Genomic DNA, 18,637 nt, shown 5'->3' with positions numbered 1-18,637 from the left:
CATTAATTATTAAACAAGCTTTTTGATCGAAACCAAACAATGGCTGATGCAAAGTGTAGAATGATCCCTGTCACGGTGCTGCAGGAACTGCCACAATAATTGAACAGTATAATGAGGACCTGAATGGATATTTAACACCTCCAGTTAGCTCAGGTTTGGAAGCACTATCTTTATTTAGGATGCTGCCTGCCCCCTTGACAGCAAGTTGGGACAACTCACATTTCAGGAAAACAACCCGAGCTGCTGGCCATCAGCTGAACAGACCTACAGGGAGCAGAGGGCTCTGATATCACTGATAACACTTCAGGCACCTAAAATTACCAGGCTGAGTTACCCAGCTACAACAATTGATACACAAGCACAAAGTACAGAGAAGCTCAGTAGTCTGACCTGCTGCAGCATAACTCAACCTACAGATAATGAATGTCATCATCGTTCAGAGGTGAGTTCAGAGCACACTGCACTGATTGGAAATTCCTTTTCAGGGGAAAACGAGGCAGGATACAAGGAATACTGCATGGAAAAGCACAGCAGGTTCCTCACAATACTCCTGACAAGAAGGATCAGGTCCTTCCTTCCCCGTGACTCACTGTGGGTACAGAGGATGTCAGGCCATACAAGCACCAACTTAAACCTGTAATTGGAGCAAGCCAAGTCAGAGCTGAATACATATTTCCCTGGAAAAAGACAGGCAGGGGAGCTGCAGGAAGAGGCAGGTGATACCAGTCACCTCTACAGGCAAAGGACAGCCATCCTGCTCCTGGAGCAACATGACAGCAGACAGACCAATGGCTGGCAAGGGTTTTCCAGGGGTAAAACCCTTCTCCTGGATGTCCTGGAGCAGGAGCCAGTCCACACCCACCTCTGCTCCCAAAGGTCAGCACAGCCCCTGCTGTCCCACTCCAGCAGAGCTGAGGAAGCTTCAGCACCATGCGGGAGAGATGCAGGGCTGGACAGTGACCCCCTGCCCTTGCCTGGGACAGCAAAGCAGAACCACACCAGTGTGTGCTCCAGCAATGGAAGTTGGACCAGGAGACACCAGAAAGGGGTAACAGACACCTCACTCAGGTAAGGACCCCGGATGAGCCCATAAACATCCTCCACACCTGCAAACAGCTCCAGGAGTGAAAACTGCCATGTGAGCCAAGCTACCTGAGGGATCCCCACATGACCAACACGGAGACAGCAGCACAGGCTGCTGTGCTCCCACACAAATCCAGAGTGCTTGGCCCCCTCAAAGTTTAGTTCTGCACAAGACAAACCAGTTATTTCTTCAACAATTGCATCAAATTAAGTATTTGGCCAGTATAGAATCGTGGAATGGTTTGGGTGGGAAGGGATCTTAAAGGTTCTACTCTGCTGTGATGGACAGGGACATCTTCCACAAGACTGGGCTGCTCCAAGCCCAGTCCAACTCAGCCTGGAACTTGCAAGGATGGGATGAGGGATGACATCAATCCCATTTAGTCAAATAAAGATGATATGGATAGAAATACAGCAGAAAGATGGGTCATGGCTGTTGTCACAGTTAGCAACCAGCAAGAAGAATCAGGCAACAGCTGTAAACCCCCTCACCCAGCACTTATAACCAAGCCATCCATGATGGTAACATCCTCCAGGATAAGATCCATGTATCACATCCTCCTGCAGAGTCAGCAGCAGGTGCTCTTGGGACTTGAACCCCATCTCCTCCACAGCACTAACCTGGGAGCACAGCAATCCAGCCTGAAACCAGCAGCCCAAAGAGCATCACCCCACCCTCACAGCACCCCTCAAGTGCCATGTGGACATGAAGTGTCCCCCCAGAGCTGTGGCAGCACCGTGTCCCCAGCAACAAAGCACAGTGAGGAGCTGCCTCTAGAATGGGCAAATAACAAGGAGCAACAGCAAAGCACCATATGGATCCAGAGAGAGCCATGGGCAAACAGGCTGACTGGGAACACCAATTATTCATCACTGTTTAAAAACAAGTAGCTAAAAGTCACCAGGAGCTGCAGAGCTGTTCTGGAAACCTGTGTGCTCCAGTACCCAGAGAGAGACAAACACTCCAGGACTTGTCTGCAGAGGGACAGGGTGTCACAAAAATCATTCCAGGAGAGCACGTTCGCTCATTCTATCATGTACAAGCTAAATGTAAGGAAAAGGTTTCCCCTCCAAGTGTGGTCCAACACTGGAAGAGGGGCCTGGATAGGCTCTGCAAGCTCATACCTTGGAGATTTCAGGGGCTGGAGCACAAGCGTGATGAGGAGCGACTGAGGGATCTGGAGGGGCTCAATAGGGACCTTGTGGCTCTGCACAACTCCCTGCCAGGAGGGAACAGCCGGAGGGGTCGGGCTCTGCTCCCAGGGAACAGGGACAGGAGGAGAGGGAGCGGCCTCAGGCTGGGCCAGGGGAGGTTCAAGGTTGGATATTGAGAACATTTCTTCATGGAAAGGGTGGTGAGGGTGGCACAGCTGCCCAGGGCTGTGGTGGAGTCCCCATCCCCAGAGGGATTTAAAAGCCACACAGATGTGGCACCTGGGGACATGGGTCACTGTCAGCCTTGGCAGTGCTGGGGGAACAGTTGGATCAGAGGATCCCAGAGGTCTCTCCTAGGCTCCCTCAATCCCCCCACATCTCTACCATCAGCAGTGGTTTTCAAGCTCCTTCCTGAAGTCCCTTCCTCAGCTTTCAGTGGAGTCTTAGTACAAGAAACAGGAAAAAAACCTCTGGGCTGTGCTCAAGCCCTTATGATGCCAACCAAGAGTTAACTGCTGGATAAACAAAGCTGGTGAAGAATGCTGCTCTGTGAAAGGAAGCTTTTGCAGGGAAATGAGCTGCAGGATGACCCAGACAAGAGAGCTAAAGTGCCCCAGGCACCCATCACTGCTGTAAGAGGGGAGTTAATGCTGCTTGATGGAGAAGCCTTTCCCTTCCCAACAATGACAAGGTTTTCCCCTCTCCATTTGTCACTGCTTTCATTCTTATACCCCTGCCCACACGAAGCACTGCTCAAGGCTCTCCAGATACCCAACCACAGGTACCCAGCTCCAGCCCATCTCACAGAGGAGCCAACACAGCCCAGAGCTCTCAGAAAGGTCAAGGAACAGCTGGGAGAACACAACACTTGGAGCATCCATGGTCACATGAGCCAAGACCAATCTTCCACGAATTAATACTCACCTGAAGATCCTCTCTAATCTCCTTGAAAACACTTATCTGTTCAAGGTGATTAGATTCTCCCATACAGAGCTGCTAATTATAGATAATGATTAATCTGAGTGGCAGCCTGCAAGAGGAGTTCAGAGAGTTTGGATCATTAGCAAGTCAAGCAGACTAGTCCTGCATCCCCAAACTGCCTTCCCACGCCAGCATCACTGAATCAGCCAAAAATCCTGGTCAAAAACAACCTAGGAAGAACAATCAAGGGCAAGTAAAATGGTCCAACCATATTGCCATGGATTTAAGAACTTCCTAAACTCACACACCTTGCTCCAGGAGGGTACTGCACATGAACTCCTCGAGAATTCCTCAGGAGCTGTTATTTTTCACAGGTTCAGAGTAGGGAATACAAAGCAAAAGCATATGAAATTTCCCTGGCAGCAAGACTTGATGTCTTCATCGATGTAGCCAAGATACTGGAGGCTTTAAATGCTCCATTTGGGAAAAATGCTGTAATTAGAAGCGTTAATTCAGCAAACTGTCCCTGTGAAACCAACTGGGCAGCAAACAGGCGTCGCACTTGGCTGCTGGAGCAAACCCCTCAGAACAGCTCCAAAGGATGGCACAGCACCCACCCACGCACCAGCACCACCAGGGACACCGAGGGGACACCCGAGATTTCAGCAGCTCAACCCGCAAACCAAAATCCTCCCAGGCAATGTGACAGCCTGGGGTTTAAAGCTAAAGAGCAAGTGGCAGGAAATCCAAATGGAACAAAAAGCTTCAATCTGGAACAAAATCAATCCACACAAGGATTGATTGGGCACCAGGGGACAGCTTTCCTAGTTTAGGTGATTTTAGGAGACAAGTAAAACAAAGTTTCTACAAAGCTACTCCTGAGCAGCCACAGCTAAATCAGGTGGGCTGTGCAGCTACCAAGGCGTCAACACAAGGAGAGCGCAGCAGTTCACCTGCAAGGGCAGGAAAGGAGACTTCTGGTGTGGCCCTGCTGAGCTGGGATGAGCACAAAAAGACAGCAGAAAGCAAGACCCGTGACTCTCAGAATGCCAGAGACCTCTATAGAATATAGGCAGACAAATATAGACACATGCTCTTTATCAGTGAACAGGCAGCAGCCTGACACCTGCCTGGTTCCTGTCATGGAGCTAGAATTCATATCAAAACAGAAGTGCCAGTTTTTACCCCAGACTGTCTCCAAGAAGTGCTCCCAGATGAGCAATTCAAGCTGACACAGCCACTATTTCAGACTGCTGGTTTTGAAGAGTATCATGGAGGCTTTTCTCCATTTAAGAAACATTTCACCACGTGTTCTGCACTGTATTTTTGTACTCCTGACTCACAACCAAATTAATTCAGTTGTCATCAAGCCCAGCGATGAAAAGAAGCACAAAACCTCCAGCATCCCTTTCCCCAAGCAGCTGCTGAAGGTCTGCCCTGCCTGAAAGATTCACAAAGTTTCAACTCCTTCACATGCTGCTAAGAATAATTTCCTTGGGTGTTTCTATTTGTTGTTTCAGCCTAAAACAGATCAAATGGTCTTAAAATAAACCTGGTTGTTCCCATCTAAAATAATTGAAGAAAATCGCTTGTTCGCTCATGACAGACTCTGCACCAAGACGTAAAAATAATATTCTGACATGGTTACAAGTGGGGTGTTAAACTCCAACAGCCTTTTTGAGCAGAGTTAAGGCATTCCAGAAAGGATTACAGTAAATTAGCTGAATTACTGAGAGGTAATTACATTTTTTGGGGGGGAGGTTGTTTGGCTTAAGTTCTTTGAGGGTTTTCAACAATGTCAAGTAGATAAACACATCATTTACTTCCTGCACTGTTACCTGCTGTGGTCCTACCCCAGGACCCAGGTTCCAGGTCTCTCTTAGAGCTGGAAGAGTTTATATTCATATCTGACAGGGAGCTGGAGCTCTGTGATCTGCTTCAGGCTACATGTCAGCAACTGGAGCTGAGAGGAAATCAGCTGGTGAACTTTATGTTGGGAGGAAAAACAGCTTTGGCATACAACCTTTACAGAGAATTCCTGTCTTAGGGGATTTGGCACTTTAAAGACTTATTATTTCATAAAGCTCAACCATCTTTAATATCCATCATTGTTTCTGCGTCCCAAAGTACAGCCAATATCTGCTGCCCAACACTGAGGGTGACAGAACACTTGTGTTCCAAGTGACAAGAATAAACATGATCCAAATCACAGAATCCCTGAACGGTCTGGGTGGGAAGGGACCTTAAAGCTTCTCTCGTTCCACCCCCCTGCCATAGACAGAGACACTTTCCCAGAGGATGAAAACATCAACATCCATGTTTATATTCTCACCACTCAAGTGAGACAAGCAGCACAAGAGAAGCTACAGAGATGACACCGCTTTGGATGCAGCCTCGGGGTGTCTGACACGCTCCTGGCTGAGCCCACAGCCCGTCTGCACAAACCCACCGCGACAGACAGCGCGGGGAGCCAGGCACGGCTGGGCATCGCTGCCGGAGCTCTCTCCGGTGCCCCCGGAGCTCCCCACGGTGCCCCAGCAGCACAGCCCCCAGGCTGGGCTCGCTTCCCCAGCCCGACATTCGCACACAGCATCCCAGGCCATCCTCCCGCCGCCACCGCAGCGCCCGCAGCCAGCAGCGCTGCTAGGGGAAGGACTGCCAGGCTCTGGCAGGGTACAGCAGCAGTCGGAGCAGGTCACACAGCTGAGGGAGGAGGGTTTGGGGTGTTTGGCTGGGAGGCTGCGATTTGGGCAGCTGTAGCAGCCGGAGCCGCTGCAGCAGGAGTGGAGGGATGGAGAGAGAGAAGGATGGGAGATCCAGAGCGTTCCATCATCCCGGGGCCCCGCAGCGGACCCCGCTGCGGCTCTGTAGGATCAAAATCCGAGTTTGGCTTTAAACGAGGGAAAAAAAGCCAAAAAAGCCACACGAGGCGATTTGCGCTGTGCAGCCGCGGCGTGTCCCCCCTCCCGGCGGCCCCTGCCCGGACCCCCACCCCGGTACCTGTAGTAGCTGAGCAGCCCATTGCTGAGCACGAACCAGCGACGCTGGTAGCCCTTCAGGTAGTTGGTCCACTTGAAGAGCCACCCCTTGTAGGTGTCGGAGCCTGGCGGGGCGGCGGGCGGCCCCCCCGCCGGGCCCCCGCCGCCGCGGCCACCCGGATCGGCGCTCATGGCCGGCAGCTCGTGGCAAGCCAGGCAGGGGACGGCGCTGAGGAGCGAGACCAGCCCGCGGGTACCGCCGCCGCAGAGCGCGGCTGCCTTCCCCATAGACCCCGCGGGGCCCGGCCGAGGCTCCGCCGCTCCCGGGGCGGCCCCGGCCCGTCCGCACCGACCGGGGGCGGCGCCGCCGCCACGTGACCGCCACGGGGAGGGGAGGGGGTGAGGGTGGGGGCGGCGCGCGCCCCCCGGCGGCGGGGCGGGAACGGGGCGGGAACAGCGCCCGCCGCCCCCGCCCTCACCCCCTCCCCCGCCATCTTGGCCCCCTGCCGCCATTTCGTGCCGGGGAGCGGAGGTTGGACAGTTTTCCGTGTAAATCGTCCCATAAAAAATCCTCCTAGGTGCCGCCTGCCTTGCTTGGAGGAGAAGCTGCATTCTACTGTCCCGCTCACCTGCTCCCTCCAGCAGCACACGGGCCTGGGTTTCGTGCCTGAGGAGGTACCTGCCCACAGGGCACTGTGGAGGCCTGTGGCAACTGCTGTCTGGCCGGGTGTCCCCATATCTGCTCAGGGTTCTATCCTTTGCCCATTCCCCTTTCTCTTCCCAACCTTTTTAACCCTTCCTTATTCCCTTTCCCGTTTCTTTTTCACCCTTTATCCTCTCCCCTTCATTCCCACCTCCGCATCATAAATCACATCTCACTCATCTGCCTGATCCACTCTGATCCCCCTGATCCCATTATCCTTAGCCATCACCTTCACACACTGTCCCAGCCATGCAGGGGCTCAGGAGGCTTCCCCAGCCCTGGGAATTCCCTGGGGAGGGCACCAGGCTCCAAGCCTTGGGATCCGGGCTGGGCAGTTCCAAGGGTGAAGGATGTTCCATGCGCTGCTCTGGGCTGAGCTCCTGCGTCTCTGGAGCTGGGTGAGTGATTCCTCCCTGGAGAGTGCTTCAGCCAGGAGCACCAGGGGCCTTGCAGTCTATGGGGCCACTCCTGGGTCAGCAACAGCCTGAGAGTGCTTTGGACTCCAAAGGCTGCTTTTCAGACAGGCATGGAATGGGTTGGGGTGGAAGGGACCTTAAAGCCCATCCCAGTTCCACTCCCTGTCATGGTCAGGGACACTTTGCACTATCCCAGGCTGCTCCAAGCCCCAAGGTCCAACCTGGCCTTGGACACATCCAGGGGCAGCCACAGCTTCTCTGGGCACCCTGTGCCAGGGCCTCCCCACCCTCCCAGGGAGCAATTTCTTCCCAATATCCCATCCATCCCTGCCCTCTGGCAGTGGGAAACCCCTCCCTATGTTCCAAGACCCGCTCCCACTCTCCTGAACCCCCTTTAAGCACTGGAAAGAGCTTTAAGGTGTCCCTGAAGGCTGTTTGGGGGCTGAATCTTATTGACAGGGAATGTCCTTCATGTAACTACACCCCAAACCCTCCACATGGGTACCAACTTCTCAAAGTCACATGGATCCCAGTGTGTCTTGTGGCTGCCAGGAGGGGAACACGCCTTCCTTGGCCATGCCTGAGGAGAGGGGTCTCACCAGTGCCCTCCTGGGAAGGGAGGCTGCAAGGAGGGGCCCTAAAGTCAGGAGTGGGCTGTCAAATCCACACAAGCAGGATGTGACAGGATGAGGGGAAATGACCTTAAGTTGTGCCAGGGGATGTTTATATTAAATATTAACAAAACTTTTTTTCATGGAAAGGGTCCTAAAGCCCTGGGACAGACTACCAAGGGAAGTGATAGAGTCACCATCTCTCGAAGTGTTCATAAAACATGTGGATGTGGCACTTGAGGACATGGGTTAGTGGTGAACATGGTGATACTGACTTGACGCGATGATCTTAAAAGTATTTTTGAACCTTAACAATTCAATGCTTTTATCTGGAAGAGCTCAGACACAGCAGCTTTCCCAGGGAGAGAAAAGGGATTTGGGCTTCATTTCTTGCTCTTGCTCTTGCCTTTGCCCTTGCCCCTGCCCTTCCTCAGTTTTGACTTGTAGATTTTGCGCACCAAGTAGCCTTTCCAGAAGGCCTGGATGCAGGTGGCAGCTGCGTTCCTCCTGGCCTCTTCCCGTGCAGCCTCCTCCTCCTTCTCCTTAAGCATCCTGCGCTCCTCCTCAATCTCAGTGTACTCCTGGAGCAGCAGCGCGTGTTTCTCCATCAGCAGGGACAACTGGTCCTTCTCCTCCTTGTAGATAGCCTGGAGCTCCTCATAGACAGCCTGGTGGGACAGCAGGAGTCAGGAGCAGGTCAGCAGCTCCTCCTGAAACCCATCACAAAGTCAGAGAACCTCAACTGCTTGGAGCATTTCCAAAGGGATTCAAAAGGAAGGCATGTGTCCAGTACCCAGGAAATTTCATGAGATGCTGAGTCCCTTGATGCTCCCCTGTAAAATGGTCCCACAATGGAAGATTTGGAGAACCAGCAGTGTGGAGGTGGGTCTGCCTTGACAAATTCTGCCCCAAACATGGGGCTCCTGCCTCTCCACAGACAGGAAACCAAAATAATCCCATTATTAAACATCTGACAGGGGGATCATTCCCTAAAACTAGCAACAGCTTTCAGGCCCCTCCCTGCATTTTGCTCTGTAAGGAATCCAGCAGCTTTTATCCAACCCCATAAATACTACGAGAACAGGTAAGCCACCAGGGCCTTTCCAGAGGCAAATTTTGGGGGTGCTGATGCGACCCTCAGCCTGTTACAGCTCAGCTGAGTGCAGGGTTGGGTTTCCTAACACCCACCACAACCCCCAAGGATTCAGCAGGAACAGGAGCAGAATTTGGACTCTGGGTAGGGCCATAAGGATTGAAGCAAAACTGAAAAACCTGTTTCCTGGCATCAGGTGGACATCCCAGACAGAACATGGTGACCCATTTGCCCCCAGATACTGTGGATTTAGAAGTAGATGTACAGTAATTTCACGACCATAAGGCGCACTGGACTATAAGGCGCACCCCCAGGAGTCAGCAAAATTCGCAACTTTGTAGATCAGATAAGGCGCACCGGACTATAGGGCGCACTTTTTTTTTTTTGCAGCGAGGCTCCGCCCCCAGCTTCCCCCACGTGTTTGCTGGACGAGGCCCCGCCTCCATCCGGCTGCCACGGCACCGTGGCCCCGCCTCCACCCGGCAAGCCCGACCCCGCCTCCAGCCAGGAGCCCCGGCCTCGCAGCCCTGCAGGCCCCCAGCAGCCCCAGTCCCGCGGGCACCAGGAAGCCCCGGCCTTGCCTCCACCCAGCAGCCCCTGTCCCGTGGCCCCGCGGGCACCTGGAAGCCCCGGTGCTGCCGGCACCCAGCAGCCCCGGTCCCGCGGCCCCACGGGCACCCAGCAGCCTCGGCCCCATGGCCCTGCAGGCATCTGGAAGCCCCGGTTCTGCAGGCACCCAGCAGCCCCTGTCCTGCGGCCCCGCAGGCACCCAGCAGCCCCGATCCCGTGGCCCCGCGGGCACCCAGCAGTCCCAGTCCCGCAGGCACCCGGAAGCCCCGGTCCCGTGGCCCCGCAGGCACCTGGAAGCCCCGGTCCCGCAGCCCCGCGGGCACCCAGCAGCCCCGGTCCGACAGGCACCTGGAAGCCCCTGTCCCGCAGCCCCGCGGGCAGCCAGCAGCCCTGGTGTGCGGCCCCGCGGGCACCCAGCAGCCTCTGTCGGGCAGGCACCCAGCAGCCCCGGTCCCATGGCCCCACGGGCACCCAGCAGCCCCGACCCCGCCTCCAGCCAGGAGCCCCGGCCTCGCAGCCCCGCAGACATCCAGCGGCCCGGGTCCTGCAGGCACCCAGCGGCCGCAGCCCCGCAGGCACCTGGAAGCCCCGGTCCCGCAGGCACCTGGAAGCCCCGGTGTGCGGCCCCGCGGGCACCCAGCAGCCCCGGTCCCATGGCCCCGCGGGCACCCAGCAGCCCCGGTCCTCCAGGCACCTGGAAGCCCCGGTCCCGCGGCCCCGCGGGCACCCAGCAGCCCCGGTCAGGCAGGCACCCAGTAGCCTCAGTCCTGCAGGCACCCGGAAGCCCCGCTCCCACGGACACCCAGCGGCCCCAGTCCCGCGGCCCCGCAGGCACCCGGAAGCCCCGGTCCCGAAGGCACCCAGCAGCCCCAGCCTCGCCTCCACCCAGCGGCCCCGGTCCCGCGGCCCCGCCTCCAGTCAACAGCCCCGGCCCCGCAGGCAGCCGGCAGTCCTGGCCCCGTGGGCACCTGGCAGTCCCGGCCCTTCGGCCCCGCCTCCACCCGGCAGCTGCGGCCCCGTGGCCCCGCCTCCACCCAGCAGCCGCGGCCCTGCCAGCTCGCCCCGCGGCTCGCAGCTCTCACTTCCGGGTTTGCAAATTTCCGAACTTTGCACATCAGATAAGGCGCACCGGACTATAAGGCGCACTTCCGGGTTCGGGGGAAAATTTTAGTCAAAAGGGTGCACCTTATAGTCGTGAAATTACTGTAACTTTTCCTAAAGCCAAAGCAGCAGAGCAGAGACACAAGGCAGGACAAAGATCCCTTTCCTGTAGTTCACCTGAATGCAGAACTGCCTCTCACTTCCATGGCCTCCTGAGTAAGAGCCATGTGTCCCTTTGGACAGGAATCTACCTGAGCAAATCACCTTATGGCACAGAAAGCACTTAAAATCAATACCTGTTTTTCTGACATGTCTGTGTCGTATTTCTGGACCCATTTCTGAATTTCACTCTCTGTTTTGCACTTTTCCTGAAACACAAAACAAGATCAGATCCTTGCAGATATCTGAGGCCTGGTAAGAACTATCCTGAGTGAGAAAACAGGGAAACTTGGAGCCCAGCATCATTATATCTTATTATTATATCAGAGAGGAGTATTTCACCTCCTCCCTGTGGCAAGCTTCCCTCAGCTGACACACAGGTGGTTTGCCCTGGTTTGAGGATTCTCCTGGGACATTCCCAAAGGGCTTTATTTGGTTTACATCATGGAGCTGGGAGGCTGAACAGCACCTGGAAGTTGCTTTCTGCAGGAGGAAATGACCATGTCTGATGGAATGTGGCAAGTCATTGACAAACTGAGGCAACCAGCCTAAAACTAAAGCAAGAAAGAACTGCAAAACATGAACATGGGGCAGAAAGTAGTCAGAAGATGGTGCCCTTTAAAATAAAGAGATCTTTCTGGCTGTAAAACAGTTCAGCAGTGGCTGTACTGCTATACAACCTGGGGCAGTTTACCTCCAGCTCTGGATGTGTGCTCTGTGGAATCATTCCTGCTCCATTTCCTGTGTGGTATTGCCCCAGGATGTCCCAAGGGCTCCCAGGCCATCACGAGGTCCCACCTGAGTTATTTAGACCACAAGTACAACTTGTACTTGCTGAGGAAAGGACGCCTCTGTGGTCAGTAAATGCATCTGCTGGGGTGCTGGAACGAGCTCTCTCCACAAGCAGTCCTGCTGTGGCAGGAACTGCAGCAGGAACTGCCTGACACAGCCACTCTGCCAAAGATTTTGGGGGTTGTACTGCAGCTCTAACTTGGGTTTGATGTTTTATCAGAGCCCAGCCCTTCATGCTGCACCACCACGCAAGAATGACAGGTGCCCCATCACCATGTAGGCTTCCTGCCCATGGGAGGCTGTGCTGGTTTGGAGAGGATACCCAGGATGAACAAAATGAGAAGGAAAATGCCCTTTTTCTTGATTGTGTCACCAGTGTATTCTGCTCAGGGCAGGGCTGTTGCTACAGGGGTCTGAGTCTGCCTGCTGCTCCTGTTCCTCCTCCTGTATCTGCTCAGCCCTGGGGACAAGGACTTTGGGGTGCTGGTGGGTGAGGGCTGAACCTGCCCCAACCCTGAAATCCCCCATGCCCTGGGCTGAGCCCCCAGTGTGAGCAGCAGGGGAGGGGGGAATTCTGCCCCTCTGCCCCACCTGCAGAGCTGCCCCAGCCCTGGGGCCCAGCACAGGAAGGACCTGGAGCTGCTGGAGAGAGTCCAGAGGAGCCCATGGATGTGCTCCAAGGGCTGGAGCCCCTCTGCTCTGGAGCCAGGCTGGGAGAGCTGGGGGTGCTCACCTGGAGAGGAGAAGGATCCAGGGAGAGCTCAGAGCCCCTGACAGGGCCTAAAGGGGCTCCAGGAGAGCTGGAGAGGGACTGGGGACAAGGGATGGAGGGACAGGACACAGGGAATGGCTTCCCACTGCCAGAGGGCAGGGATGGATGGGTTATTGGGAAGGAATTGTTCCCTGGGAGGTGGGCAGGCCCTGGCACAGGGTGCCCAGAGAAGCTGTGGCTGTCCCTGGATCCCTGGCAGTGTCCAAGGCCAGGTTGGACACTGGGCCTTGGAGCTATCTGGGATAGTGGAAGGTGTCCCTGGCCATGGCAGGGGGATTGGACTGGATGGGCTTTAAGGTCCCTTCCCACACAAACTCTTCTGGGATGATTCTGTGAAATCACATTTCCCCCTCATTCAGCCCAGCCTGATTCCTTGGCTTGTCTGTTTTGCCAAGCTGGGCAGAGCAGGACCTGCTGAGCCCTCAGCATCAGCCCCGTTCCACCTTGAACAGTAAATCAGTTCTAAAAAAGGCCTTCTACCAAGCTAGTATTGTTTGCTCTGCTCACTCTACAGCAGACCCCTGGTTTCTCACTATCGCACATCTGTATTGCTCCAGCCTTGCCACCCTGAGCTCTGCCCAATGTCACAGCACAGTGTGAAGGTGTTCCCAGAGCTGAGGCAGCTGAGGATCAGGACCTGTGACAGGCTGTCCCTGCTGTCACTGCAGGGCTGCTTTCCACTGCAATCAGCAGAGCATGAGGACAGGGCAGGTGTGCTCTGACAAACACCATGTGCATCCTGCCAGGATCAAGCAGGGACCAAGCAGCTCCTTGCAGCAGGCAGCAGCCAGAGCTGATAGCTCTGCAAACAGGCTTAAACCTCCTACCCCAGAGCTCTCCTCCTCTTTACCTTCCTGAGAACCAGCTCCGAGGCTCGATGCTTCAGCACCAGCGCATTGAGGTGTACTCTCAGCCGCTGAATGTCCTGCTTCAGCCTGGCACACCTCTCCTGGGAGGCTTTCTCATCCTCTTTTTGCTGCTTTTCCCCTTCCTTTATGATCTGCTGGATGTCAGCCTTGCCACTCTTGGCCAGATTTTCAATGCTGGTTTTGAGGTTTTCAATCGTTTTGTCCTTCCTGTTAACCTAGACCAGAAAAAAAGAGGAACTTTGGGAAATGCTCCTGAGGCATAAGGAAGGTGGGTGAGAAGAAAAAAACATTGCAAAGATGGAGGAGACTCGAGAAGGGGCTGGCTCAGGTAGCACCAAGAACCTGCCACTGCCAGCTGAGGGAAGAGTTAGATTTACACAGGAGCTTTGGAAACCTTCCCCTGGCTCCTCTGGGAACCTGTTGGTAAGGGCACAGAGTGAACAAATCAGCCCAAGCCCCACTGGCACTGCCACCTGAGGAGCATTCAAGACATTCCCTGGAGTAGCCCCATGGCTCCCTCAAGGGCTGGATGAGGCTCTGAGTGACTGTCTGGGGGACACAGCTAAGAGAGGGAAATCCCCAGCAGGGATCAGTGAAACAGATTTATTCACCATGTCTCGGACAAGCTGCCAAATTGCACATAAAAATCTCCATTCCCAGAACTCCACAGAGCAGAAGGAAAGGGGAAAGCAGGGAGCACAGGGCAAAACCTTCTCAGCCAACCCTTCTTGCAGGGAGGAGAAAGAGAAGCACAGGTAGAAAACAAAGGATTGTTGTCAGGAGCTCCAGCTTGGCACACAGGCTGGGGAAGTGCCTGGGAAGTGCCCAGTCAATTAGCTGCACCTCAGCTGCAGATAAAATTAAAGATTCATGTAATTTGTATAATCACTGATTAATCACAAATGCTCCAAGACAGCTGTTAGAGTTGGTAGTCACTGAAATGTTGGTTTAAGCAAGAGTGAAGACAGAGCAGATATTAAAAATGGATTTTAATCAGAGCAATCTCTCCCTGCAATGATTTTTCATTCTTTCAGCAGCAGGGAATGATGCAGCTGGCACTGTCACCCTGCCAGGATACCACCACAGCAGTTTGTGTCTGTCCTGCCACTCCTCTGGAACACAGGGAGTTATATTGTTTAAGTTGGCTGGTGACAACAGGTTCAAAACAAGCCAAATTCGAGTTTAAAAAAAATCAAGCATGCAATAAGCATTTTTCATTATATTTTACAATAAAAAATTTAGGTTGGTTTTTTTTTTTAAGTTTTAGATCTGGTTTAGAAAGGATTCCTGGAACTTGCTCTTTAGGAACTGCAATAAAGGGATCAGTTTATAGTTACCAAGGTTTTCAGTTTATAGTTACCAAGTTTTTGCTCCAGTAATGCTTGGTTGGAAAACACATTCCCACAAGATCATACCTCCTCATCTCGAGTCTGGATGGCTGCTGCGAGCTCTTCCTGTAGAGCTGAGATCATTTCTGTGTTTTTCTCAACCTGAAGGGAAATGTCTTCCATTAATTGAATCTTTTCCTTCTCTTTATCAGGACTGGTCAGGAGCCTCTCGAGCGTGAAATCCCGGAACTCCATAAAAGCTTTGATAAACACATCAGCTGGTGACTCTCTCAGCCGAATTCGGTATTTCAGTCCATGGTAAAGCAAGGGGTTGGCCATGAAGAGCCTCAGGATGTTTCTCATGGAACATTTCAGGCGTTGCTCCACAGCTCTCCTGCTCTTCTCATTTCCAGGGCTGGAGAGCAGGTGCTGTACTTCCATTGAAAGCTTCTGATGCTCCAGAAGGCTGCTTGTCATCTCAGGTCCCAGCATCCTAGCATACCTCTCCAGGGAGCCAATAATCCTTAGGATTAGCCCAGTGATCTCCAGTTTAACAGTGGTCTCATCCAAGACAGTCAGGATTCTTTCTGTCTCCATGTTATCAGGCTTTAACTGGCGTGGATCTAACGCCTTCACGACATCTAATGGCATCCCTGCCTTCCTTGGAGTTGCCATGCCTTTCACCAAGCTTCTTCTCTTCATGAGGATGCTTGGAATGCAGCTGGATCCCCTGCTGCCATGGATTTAGTTAAACACCAGTGGCCTGGGTGGTTGAGCTCTAGAAAGGACACAGCAGCTCTTACACAAGATGAGACTCTGGAAGAAAATCGAGGTCCCTGTGCTGCTGCTGTCAGGTAATCTCCTTTCTTGGATTTTCTCTCTAAGAGGAAAACACGGTGACAGGATTAGAGACACAATGTAATTCAGAAAAACACTAGAGTCCGAGATTACCCCGGAGTTCTTTCTCAGTCTGGGCAGGGGGTCAGGACGTGGGGTTGTGGATTAGAGCTGATCTCTGTCCCAGAGAAGCTGCCAAACACCCATGGGAAAGGGCTGATAGATCCCTGGCTTTGAAGGGTGGTGGAGAGAAAGTTCCCAACAGCTTCTGAGTAGCAGCTGAGGTAGAGCAGCACAAGCTGCAGCTCTGTAGTCCCCAGGGGGGTGTTGGAGAGGGGCTTTGAGAACCCTGGACCACCCTGGAGGGAGCCTAGGGCTCCCAGTAAGAAACCTCTATGGAAAAACCTCTACCCTTCGGGCCTGTCCCTGTCAAGGAAGGAGGAGGCGGGAGAGGGGATCTGGCAGGGACCGAGGAGAGAGGAGGAGAGGAGAAAGGTGGGGACAGCTGTAGCGGGCGGGCCGACAAGGCGTGAAGGGTCCCTTCGGGTTTGGGTTAGGGACAGCAGGAGAGCCCCAGGGACGGGGGAGTGATTCCGGGTGGGAAGGACCCCGGTGTGAGGGGCGGGCGGCTCGGGGACCTGTGCGGGGGAAATCCAGGGGGTCTGTGGGAGCTCGGGCATAGGACGCGGTCTTAGGTGTTGGTTACTGGGGGATGCCGGCCCCAGGCTGCTTCCACCCGCTGCAGCGCACTCAGTACCGATCCCGATCCCGGTCCTGGTCTCGGTCCCGATCCCGATCCAGCCGTCAGCGCCTCCCGTTGCCAGGCAACCATAGGGGGCGGGGCCTTCCCGGTCATTTATCGCGAGCGGTGCTGGTTCCGCCCCCATCGCTTGATTGGCAGCTCCGCTGTCCAATGAGGAGTTCCGCTGCGGACCGCCAGGGCCAGGGTCCGTCATGGCGGCCGCGGGGTCTGTGAGGGATGAGGGGGAAGCGGACTCTTTCGGGCTGCCCAGATCTGTGTTCCTGAGAGCACAACAAGTAACCTGAAGAATAAACTTTTTCCCCCCGAGTTCACATCTGCCAGGCGCGGGTCAGCCCAGTGAGTGTCCAGGAGCCCCGAGGGGGCTGTTTAGAAACATCAGAACACGAGGGAGTTCCCCTGAGCCGCACTGTTAATGTGACTGTTTTTGCGGGGCCATAAAAGCGGTAATGAACCTCAGCTGCAGGAGATGCTGATGCTGTACAGGCTGAGTTAATTGTGAGTTGATGACGTCTGCAAAGAACATGATGGCACTTGAACGCCGCAGCAGTGCCCTCACCCTCTGCCCAGGCAGAGACATGGATGCTCTCGGGAGAGAAGGATTTGGTTTCCAGCAGGAAACATGGCAAAATGCTGAATTCCAGGCCATGCTCACAGTGGTGCTCTATCCCTCACAGGAGCTGGCACAGCACAGTGACGGCTGTGCCCTCAAGGGCAGCCTTGTCCTGGATCCCAGCCTTACCTGGCCTGAGCAGCTCCTTTATTTTTGTGCAGGGATTGTCCAAGTCCATGAATAAACCTGCAGTCCCAACTGCTTCCCTACACAAAGCAAATGAGGGGCTGGTGGTGGGAGGTGTAGTGGGATCACCAGTGCTGGACTCTGGTGTGGCACTGGTGAGGATGGATGAGGGGACACTTGGCTTTCCTGCCTGCCTGAGCAATTCTGATACCACTGCCAGCACCTCCAAGTCATTTTCCTCCAGGCCCCTTACCTGGAGCAGTGACCTCCATGTGGGTTCCCTCCTACCTTGAGTGGCTCAGCCAAAGGACTGATTTGAATCAAGAATGGGATTGAGTGTGACAGTGAGTCTGGGTTTGGACATGCCCACCCCACTGCAGGAAGAAGGGGCAGCTGGAACTTCAAGTCTGGGCCAGGCTGTCCTGTAACCTCCAGGAAAGCACTGACCTGCCCAGGAACACCTTCTCAGGCTCTCTTTTGGCAACTGGGATCACACTGCATCTAAATTTTCTGTATTTCCTGGCTCCACTACAATTGAGAGCACAGCAGAGCTATGATTTGAGGCTCCAGAGGGGTGTGCTGTCAGTTGGATGTGTCCTCAGGGAGTTCATCACATAACAGAGAACAGCCTTTGAGACATGTAGAACTGCTGCTTTTCTTGACAAGGACTCCAGAAGGGATCCTTGAACCCCCTGTAAGGCTGCCACATGCCCTGCAGATATTTTGGAATTAAATCCATCAGGAAAAGAATGTCTTTCCAAAAATTGAGGAGTGTCGTGATAGCTTTGTTTGAAATGTGCTGCTGCTCTCCAAGAAGTGCAGACTTGGACTTCCTGACAACCATGACCTGGAGATGGCATCAACTGTCCAGTGACTGGCACCAGAGTCCCCTGTGTCCTGGTGTGTACAGCCTGCTTGAAGGGACAGCAAGTCCTTGTGACATCCAGAGAAAGAGGAAGGAAAGGGGTGGAGTCATGGGTCGCATCCAAACCTCCTCTAAAGTAGGGAAGACTGTGGATCACTGCTGCTCCCTCCTGGATCTAGGTAATTAAAGACATTCCCATCTTGCAGGAGGAGATGGGGGGTGATGACACATGTCCAGAGCAGCCCTGACTCGTCCTGAAGCTCCACACACTGCTCCAGGCCAGTGGCAGCTCTTCAACCAGGAAGACAACCGAGTCACTTTGGGAGCTGGATGAAACATCACCAAACCTGCGTCAATCCCACCTCATCCAGGATGTAGAAAAGCCTCAGATCTATCCTCAAACAATTATCTGTACCCAAACACACCAGACTGCATCACTGCCTGAGCCAGAGAATGCCCAAGAATCCAAAGTATGTGGGGCATGTCCAAGCAGGGAAGGGAGAGCCAGGAGCCCCTGGTACAGCCTGGGCACTACCACCCCCCACAGTTGGAGTCCAGCTGTGCTCCAACAGCAGGACTCTGTGACAGACAGCTGAAGGCCAGAGACTTCCCTGGCCCCAGCTGGCTTCACCCACCACCCAAACCTCTCTCCAGATGCTGAATCCCACTCCTCTGCAGCTAAGGGAAGCACAGCTCAGTGCATGGGAGCTGGCTGTCCAATCTGCTTGGAAAACCATGATTCACCCCAGCCTGGTTTGCCCGAATGGTTTCCCTGTTCCTGCTACCACCCATCCCTGTGTCGGACCTGGGAAGGGACATCCAGGAGGGGGATGATTTGACCGGATTGTGAAATGATGAGAAAGAGCAGAAGCACACAATGAAGCC

At 54.2% G+C, this 18,637-nt stretch overlaps 2 protein-coding genes across 4 annotated transcripts in view; both read right to left on the bottom strand.

The window, feature by feature from the left end:
* The window catches only part of OSBP2 (oxysterol binding protein 2), a 92,331-nt gene extending 85,869 nt beyond the window's left edge, over positions 1-6,462 (bottom strand). For all 3 annotated transcript variants that reach the window (XM_033075700.1, XM_033075701.1, XM_033075704.1), the window contains exon 1: positions 6,160-6,462. In XM_033075700.1, coding sequence (XP_032931591.1) covers positions 6,160-6,425 — 266 coding nt within the window. In that variant the 5' untranslated portion in view covers positions 6,426-6,462. The remainder of the gene's footprint in view (positions 1-6,159) is intronic.
* Positions 6,463-7,968: 1,506 nt separating this feature from the next.
* IQCD (IQ motif containing D) lies at positions 7,969-16,445 on the bottom strand. The gene is given in 6 exon segments (XM_033076131.2): positions 7,969-8,535; positions 10,928-10,999; positions 13,205-13,438; positions 14,639-15,253; positions 15,256-15,431; positions 16,146-16,445. Coding segments are annotated over 6 exon segments (1,581 nt in total). The 5' UTR covers positions 16,345-16,445; the 3' UTR covers positions 7,969-8,250.
* Between the last annotated feature and the right edge of the window lie 2,192 nt (positions 16,446-18,637).

This window comes from Catharus ustulatus, chromosome 18 (assembly GCF_009819885.2).
Source record: "Catharus ustulatus isolate bCatUst1 chromosome 18, bCatUst1.pri.v2, whole genome shotgun sequence".
NCBI classification, from domain to species: Eukaryota; Metazoa; Chordata; class Aves; order Passeriformes; family Turdidae; genus Catharus; species Catharus ustulatus.
Note: the sequence above shows the minus strand (reverse complement) of the source record. Positions and strands in the feature narration are given on the sequence as shown.